The sequence below is a fragment of the Tasmannia lanceolata genome, unplaced genomic scaffold (genome assembly GCF_043159265.1).
Source record: "Tasmannia lanceolata isolate RefF3 unplaced genomic scaffold, GAP_Taslan_0.1 ptg000002l, whole genome shotgun sequence".
NCBI lineage: Eukaryota > Viridiplantae > Streptophyta > Magnoliopsida > Canellales > Winteraceae > Tasmannia > Tasmannia lanceolata.
Window position 1 is genome coordinate 28,805,323 of NW_027518679.1, and position 8,075 is coordinate 28,813,397.

General features: G+C 38.4%; 1 protein-coding gene across 1 annotated transcript; it reads left to right on the plus strand.

Annotated features, from left to right (window-relative positions):
- Positions 1 to 3,276: 3,276 nt before the first annotated feature.
- On the plus strand, positions 3,277 to 6,658 carry LOC143856045 (cytochrome P450 709B1-like). The gene is made up of 5 exons (XM_077366103.1): positions 3,277 to 3,601; positions 4,412 to 4,635; positions 5,199 to 5,449; positions 5,574 to 5,949; positions 6,108 to 6,658. The coding sequence occupies exons 1-5, from the start codon at positions 3,328 to 3,330 to the stop codon at positions 6,537 to 6,539; spliced, it is 1,557 nt and encodes a 518-aa protein (XP_077222218.1). The 5' UTR covers positions 3,277 to 3,327; the 3' UTR covers positions 6,540 to 6,658.
- The last annotated feature ends 1,417 nt before the right edge of the window (positions 6,659 to 8,075 follow it).

The window sequence follows — 8,075 nt, forward strand, 5'->3', positions numbered from 1 at the left end:
AAGATCTTCTACAGATTATAAGAAAACTCTTTCATTGTTGGTGGCGCATTGAAGTTTGTGGTTTCAACCGTCGGTTCAAGGGAATTCACAATCATAAGATCTAATCGCCATGGCCAGAGGTAAGTTCCGCATAGAAAAGAACAAGCTTAAATTTAAGCCCGGTGTAGAATAGATCTGTAAAGATGAACTGGTCGCTTTGACCTCGAATTGAAATCCTTTGCATCGAATTAGATATTTTCATTTGCTTACTAATCTGGCATGTGTGGATAGAAGGTTGGACTTCATTCGACTAGAAATCAAGCCCTCAATAAACTCTTAAATCCTGGGTAGTTTAGGCAGAAAAAGGACTCATTAAGGATTATAATGGCCTTAGTAGCTCATTCTGATTTAAAGTTGCATCAAATGGATGTGAAAATGGCCTTCCTCAATGGTAATTTAGAAGAATAGTTATATATGAACCACACTGAAGGATTTTTGTTTGAAAGTGGTAGTCACAGGGTTTGCAAATTAAAGATATCTATATATGGACTAAAGCAGAACTCCCGTGGTGGTACCTTAAGTTTCCTGATGTGATTGTACATAACTTAAAGTCAGCGCGAGTGGGTTTATCTTTTGGTCCTATAAGTAGATGATATTTGCTGGCTACTAATAATTTAGGAATGTTATGTGAAGTGAAACAGGTCCTAACTCAAACTTCGATGTGAAGGATAAGGGTGAAGCCTCATATGTCAATGGCATTGAAATTAAGAAAATAGATCTCAAGATATCTTGGGACTATCTCAGAAGGCCTATGTTAACAAAGTTTTGAAAAGGTTTTGGATGCAGAATTGTTCACCAAATATAGCACGTATCCTTAAAGGTGATAAACTCAGTGAGTCACAATTCCTAAAGTATGATTTGGAAAGATAACAGATGAGAAATATTCTCTATGCTTCGACGGTTGGCAATTTTCGAACATCGGCTATGCTGTAGGGTTGCTAGGGACTTACCAGAGAAATCTAGGGATGGATCATTGGACCACTGCAAAGAAGGTTTTACAGTACTTTCAGGGTATATAGGATTACAAGCTCACATACAGACGGTCGGATCACTCAGAAGTGATCAGATATTCAGAATCGGACTTTGCCGGGTGTCATGATACTAGGAAGTCAATATTAGGGTATATCTTCCTATTAATGGAGGTGCCATTTCATTCAAAAGCATGGAGCAATGGCTGAACACTTCTTCGTTTACGGAGGCAAAGTTCATTGCGTGCTATGAGGTAACTATGCTGGGATTATGGTTGCGGAATTTTATTGTAGGGCTTATGATTGTGGATTATATCTTCAAGTCATTAGTAATTTACGGTCATAATTCTTCCAAGGTATTCTTTTCTAACATGGAGTTCCTTAAAGTTAGGGAGAATTTTCTTAATCGAGTGGCTGCTAAGAACATTTCTACTATACAGTTGACAGTGGATCCCATGACTAAAGGGATTTCGCCTAAGTTGTATACGGAACATGTGGATCATATGGGTCTTGTAGTAATTAGTGATTAATTACATTTTGTCACTTTTAGCTGCAACATAAAGTGGATGATTCTGTTTACATGTTTTATACATATACAATACATAAAGTGTGTACGCATTAAGGTTTGATAAAACAGACTCTCCCTAATGACAGATAAAGGTGGACATTTCCTGTTGGAGGTGTATGCCGCTATGATTCGTACATTTGAGATACACTATAAGGGTGTACAATAAAGATAAAGTTAAAGATATTTTGGATTGAAGATTTTCTAAAACTATGGCCATAAAGTTTTCAAAATAAGTATTTAAGACTCTAAGTTGCTTTGTGAATATATACCAATGTGGACCAAGTGGGAGAATGTTGGCATTTTTTGTGTGGCCCACGTTGGGACCCACACAGGAAAAATGTTTTGGATTCTACTAGAGGGCTTATCTACTAAAGTTGTATTTACAAAGGGAGTCTATAGATAAGTCCCAAAGTGATTTTAATTAATAAAAGACTAAGTGTTTGAGGTGTGGTGGGAAGCAAAAAACACACAGTCCCAAATCCTACAAATATGTGTTGTTCTTTATGGAAGAACATGCGTAGTTTATAACTGAAGTTTCCATGTAAAGAGGGTCCCTAATCTGAGAGGAAAATTGTTCCTACGATTCCAACGATCGAGCCCTAAGATCTTCTACAGATTATAAGAAAACTCTTTCATTGTTGGTGGCGCATTGAAGTTTGTGGTTTCAACCGTCGGTTCAAGGGAATTCACAATCATATGATCTAATCGCCATGGCCAGAGGTAAGTTCCGCATTAATTACATAGTAATTTATGGTTTAACACATTGTACTCTAACCTTATGACCATGTACTTGTTTTAGTATCATGGCCCACTTATTATATTTACCTTGGTAGCATGTGCATGGATAGTGATACATCCGCCCCCATTTCTTGCCAGGTACTACTCTTTTTACACTACAAGGGGTGGCACAAGGAAGAAAAGGGCGTGGATATATCAATTCCGTATATGCATGTAGTGAATGAATGAATCTCACTAATATAGTGTTCTAGTTCTAGAAGAGCAGGTAAACCCAAATATCCCTTGTCCCCACGAGTTTTTACAGTACTAAAACAATCATGACCACATGTGCAAGCCAACTGTCTAATCCTTAGAGCCCCGCGTATGGTCTCTCTCCATCTCTCTCTTTCTTTTTTCTCTAGAAGGGAGAACGAAGCACGGAAGTACTAGGTAGACTGTAGACATAAGTTTCATTGAGACATGTGGACCCACCCTCACAGGAACTTCTCTATCACTTGACTAATAGAAGGACGAGATTTTTTTTTTATTTGGAAAAAAGACGAGAGCTCTCTAGTGACAAGCGGGCAAGAAGATAGAGGGCATGAAACTCCAGATTGCAAAAATCAATTTGAAATTGACCAAATCATGGTCAATTTCACCATTTTCTTTATTTTCTAAACCGGATCTTTTTCCCCTGAAAAACATGTTGTTTGAAATGAAGTTTTGCTAGCTATGGGTCCAACTATGTGTTTCTTTTGCCTGCATGTATTACCAATCTTCTAGAAATATATTATTGAGATTCCGTCCTTCTAGATGTGTGACACAGGAAAAGATTAGTTTGACAACTTAGGAATGGTGCTCCCTCTCACACTGTCTCTTTCTATGTCTCTCTTTTTGTCTGTGGGCCAAAAATTTGTCATTCAAACATCACTACCGTCCTTACATAGACAGCCAAGCATGAAATCCTGCCTATAAATACTAGCAATACTTCATATAATCCATCAAACAATTGAGAACATCTCTCACTCTATAGAGATGGGTTTTGTTGGCATATTTCAAGCGGTTTTCGTAGTGTTGCTGATATCAAGGCTGTGGAGACTCTTCAAAGTTCTCTTATGGAGGCCTTATTCCTTAACAAAATCATTTGCAAAGCAAGGAGTAAGAGGACCCCAATACTCATTCATGTCAGGTTCTTTAGAGGAAATCAAGAGCCTGAAGAAGAATGCAGAGGAGATGGTAATGGATACTCATTGTCATGACATCACACCTAGGGTCTCACCCCACTACTCGAAATGGTCCTCACAATATGGTATGGTCATACTCTCTTCTCTTCTATTCTCTTATCATGTTACAGAATGGTTGGTTTTACGCCTATCAAAAACGAATGGTGGGCATCATCTCTCTCTGTTTTTCCCCCTCTTTTTGTACATTAAAAATGCGGATGCTTTCCAAAACACGGCCAAACCCAATCATAATAGATTTGGTGTCAAAGACTTTTGATTGACTTTGTAAGGCAAAACACGGACCAAGATAAAGAACGCGGCCAAGGTAAAATGGGGTTAAGTTCTTAGAAAGGCGTATCAGACTAAAAAAATCAAAAAATGCCCAAAACTTTAAACATAATAAATCAAAACAGGGAGCTGATATCTGCTTAATTAACCATGTTTTGATAATGGGACGAACTCACCTCGTTTGTTTTAACCAGCTGCCAAAGGCTATTCCAAATTTACAATCATGTAAAAAAAAAGTAAATCTTCTAGATTTGTGTAGTCAACTTATCAAAATTCAAAATATAAACCTTTGTTGGGGCCATGAGTGTGTCAACGGGCCAGTCAATCTGTATTTGAAAAGTTGGCTAAGGCCAAGCTCATTGACCATTTGTCAAAAGCCAGCTATTTATGAAACGTTGCCAATTAACTTAATATAATGGTAATTATATACAGTAATTGCTTTCTTCTACTCCACCCAACATTAAACATCCAAATGCTTTTTTCTACATGGTTTTTGTGTGTGAAATTACATGGTACTCTTATATTTGTGCTAATCTCTAGAGGATTTGGGTTAGATAAATGAATATGATTATTCTTTGAGATTGACTGTAGTTTAATTTACCATGCAGGAGAGAAGTTTTTTTACTTTTTTGGGACAGAACCAAGGATCTGCATAACTGAACCTGATCTTGCCAAAGAAATACTGTCAACCAAGTTTGGTTTTTTCACCAAACCTAAGCCAAGGCCTTCAATATCAGCCCTGATGGGGAAGGGATTGGTTATGGTTGAGGGATCGGAATGGGTTAAGCATAGAAGGGCTGTCAACCCTGCTTTCAACATAGACAAGCTCAAGGTGAGATCCCTTCTAAAGTTTTTTTTCCTCGTGAGCCTATTTCCCTTCAAAAGTTTTTTTTCTCGTGACTGTTAAAATACTTGTACATTTCATCAACATGTTAAGCTCAATGTCAGATTGGTACCCAGTTTTTGCCTTATAAGACTTGTAAAGTCTATTAAGATCTTAAGCTCAAGAGAACATAGGTACCAATTTTCTTTGGTCTTATAGTCACTCTTTCTGCACCATTTACACGATGGTTGAGTCACTTGTCTGTTGCCTTAGATGTTGGGTTTTTCATTTTCAATATATTTCCCTTTCTATGACATTTTTTTATGTTTAACATCTTGAAGTTGAAACAGATAAAAAATAGATTCCATTAGTATTAACTTGTGTACTGAATTTAACCTCAATGTCAGATATCCATCTTCTTTTTTCACAAAATTACCTCTTTAAATCTGTTTCATGACTCTTAGAAAACATAGACTGGGATGTAGTTGTGGTATTAAAACTAAAGCTCAGAGTCTGAGATGATATAAAAAACCAAGTTTAATCCTCCATGGCTATTGCTTTTCATTTGATAGGTGATGACCAAGAGAATGGCGTCCTGCGCTTTATCGATGCTTGATCGGTGGCAAGATTTGGTGATTCAAGACAAGGAACAATGTAAAGAAATAGAGATGAATATCGAGTTTCAGGAGCTGACTGCAGACATAATCTGTCATACTGCCTTTGGTAGTAGTTTCAATGAAGGAAGGGAAGTCTTTGAGGTGCAAAGAGAGCTTCAACAATTGGCCACAGACTCTAGTAATGATATCATCATCCCTGGTAGCCAGTAATTACCTCAGTCCCTTCCTCTTTTTAAATATTTCAAATCCGCGTGGTAAACAGAATCCGTAGATTCAATTTTATTCTAGAGAAGAACTTTACATGATAATATCGACATTTTTTAATTGCAGGTATCTTCCTACTAGGTGGAACCTTCATATATGGAAACTCAATAGAAGAATGAGGAATACACTTGCACATATAATAGAGAGTAGGCTAAATTCCAAGGATGGAAACTATGGGAATGATCTACTTGGGTTGATGATGGGAATGTCAGAGACTGGCTCTGATAGGCAGAAAGGGGACCCGAAGCTAAACATGAAGGAAATCATGGATGAGTGCAAGACATTCTTCTTTGCAGGGCATGATACCACAGCTAATTTACTAACTTGGACTATGTTCTTGTTAAGCTTATACCCAGAATGGCAGGAGAGACTCAGAGAGGAGGTATTGAGGGAATGTGGGATGGAAATTCCAGATGCAGATAAGCTCAACAAATTAAAATTGGTAAGATGATTTTAGATTTTTTTTATTTTTCCACATACCTAAAGCACAAACTGATAAGAACAAAGGGATGGAAAACAATATCAATACACTTTACAAATTACAGACTTACAATAGTTTTGTTTATTTTATATTAAGCACAATGTTGATAAATTTTGTAGGTGAACATGGTAATTATGGAAACCCTGAGGCTCTATGGTCCGGCGATTTATATGACCAGAAAGGCATCTAGTGATATGATGTTGGGAAAGTTGATGATCCCAAAGGGCACAGTTATAACAATTCCGTTGCAAATAATCCACACCAACAAGAAATATTGGGGTGAGGATGCAAATGAATTCAAGCCATTGAGATTCACAGATGGGGTCTCAAAAGCAGCAAAACATCCTAATGCTCTAATGCCATTCTCTCTTGGTCCAAGAACCTGCATTGGGCAGAATTTCGCAATGTTGGAAGCAAAGATGGTGCTAGCCATGACCCTTCAGAGGTTCTCCTTCACCCTCTCCCCACAGTATAAACACGCGCCAGCAGAGAAACTCACTCTTCAGCCAGAGTTTGGCCTTCCTATTCATCTTAGACCTTTGGGTGTATAAAACAGGAACAAACTCTTCAGTTTTAAGTTGCATTCGTAGTATATGTACTTTTTCATCCTTTTCTACATGTCATTAGTTATCTAAAAGGTCTTACCAGTTGGCTGGGCTATCCTGTTAAATGGAATTGAAATGTGGTCTGCTCTATAATGAAGCAATTTGATAGTTTATTTAAATAAATTTTGCTTGTTTAATGGATGAAAACTCTTAGAGAATCATGTCCCGGAATAGCCTTTAGCTCCATGTGATGAAAAATGCTGTGGATTTTAGGACATGGTATTTATAGTTTCTAAAGCAATCTGTGGTTTTTAAAAAAGTATCAAACTTCCCCAATGGAAGGAATTACATTTCACAACTTTATTTATGAAGATTTATAACAATGGATAGCCAAAGATATGTAACGGCTTTCAAGATAGCATTATTTTTCAAAAATTATCTTGAAGTGGTCATGGCCAAAATAGTTTCAATTTTTCTAGATAGCTCAATCCAGCCATACCAAGGCTACTCAGGCAAATGAAGAATTCAGAGCGAGGGAGTAGCAAATTGTAACATGGAAGCTAAATTTTAGGCATAACTTCTTTGATAGAGAGATTGCTCAGACACCTCTTGTCGACTCTCTTGACTCCTGCTATGTTATTAAGAATACGGAGTGATGGAGACCATTCTAAGGCCCATATTTTAAGTTTTAAGTATTTTCCAGGTGTATTTAACTTTCTTAGGTTATAGGAGGTAGGCGTGCAATTCGGGTTGGGTTCAACCCGGAAAAAAGTTAGGTCAGGTCGGGTTCGGGTTCTGGTTGAGTTTTCCCAACCCGGGTTGAGTTCGGGTCAGGTTCAGGTTGAGGGCTTGGGCAACCCGACCCGAGTGAAACCCGACCTTTTTTATTTTAGTAAGCTTAAAATGTCTGGTTGGTTCAGGTTGACTCGGGTCGGTTCGGGTTAAGGTTGATAAAAACGGGTTCATCAGGTCGGGTCGGGTTGAACCTCATTGGGTTGGAACTTGGGTAAGGTCGGGTTCGGGTTGAGTAAATGGTTCCTCTGGTCGGGTTGGAGTTGGCCTCAACCCGACCCAACCCGACCTGAGTTGCACGCCTAATAGGAGGGGTACCACGGGTCTTTTCCCAACAATATCACCTAGGCAGTGTTCTTTTGATTTCCTTTTTCGCTTATTTTCCGCGTAGACCTCACCTTTTTCGGCATAAATGCATTTTTTGGGTGCTTTCTTGTTTTCGTCGCCGTCCTCCTCAGATTGTCATCGTGCTAGCCATCTCTATGTACGGTCTCTCTCTCTCTCTCTCTCTCTCTCTCTCTCTCTCTCTCTCTCTCTCTCTGACCTCCATTCTCTGTGTATGGGTTTCATTTGACGCTTCCCCCCTCTCTCTCGCTGTTGAGTTAGTGATACAAAATCATCAGTTGTATTTCATTCTTGGAGTGGATCCCACTTGGCCCTTTTAAGTGGGATGTGTCTCTCTCTCTCTCTCTCTCTATCTATATATGATTTGTATATGAACGAGAGGTTTTGAAGAAGAAGGGAAAATGT

What these genes read in the sequence shown, in the direction of transcription:
- LOC143856045 (XM_077366103.1), top strand. Translation starts at nt 3,328, where the DNA reads ATGGGTTTTGTTGGCATATTTCAAGCGGTTTTCGTAGTGTTGCTGATA. An exon ending in GAAATGGTCCTCACAATATG is followed by an intron (nt 3,602 to 4,411) that starts GTATGGTCATAC and finishes TTTACCATGCAG; the next exon opens with GAGAGAAGTTTTTTTACTTT. An exon ending in ATCATCATCCCTGGTAGCCA is followed by an intron (nt 5,450 to 5,573) that starts GTAATTACCTCA and finishes TTTTAATTGCAG; the next exon opens with GTATCTTCCTACTAGGTGGA.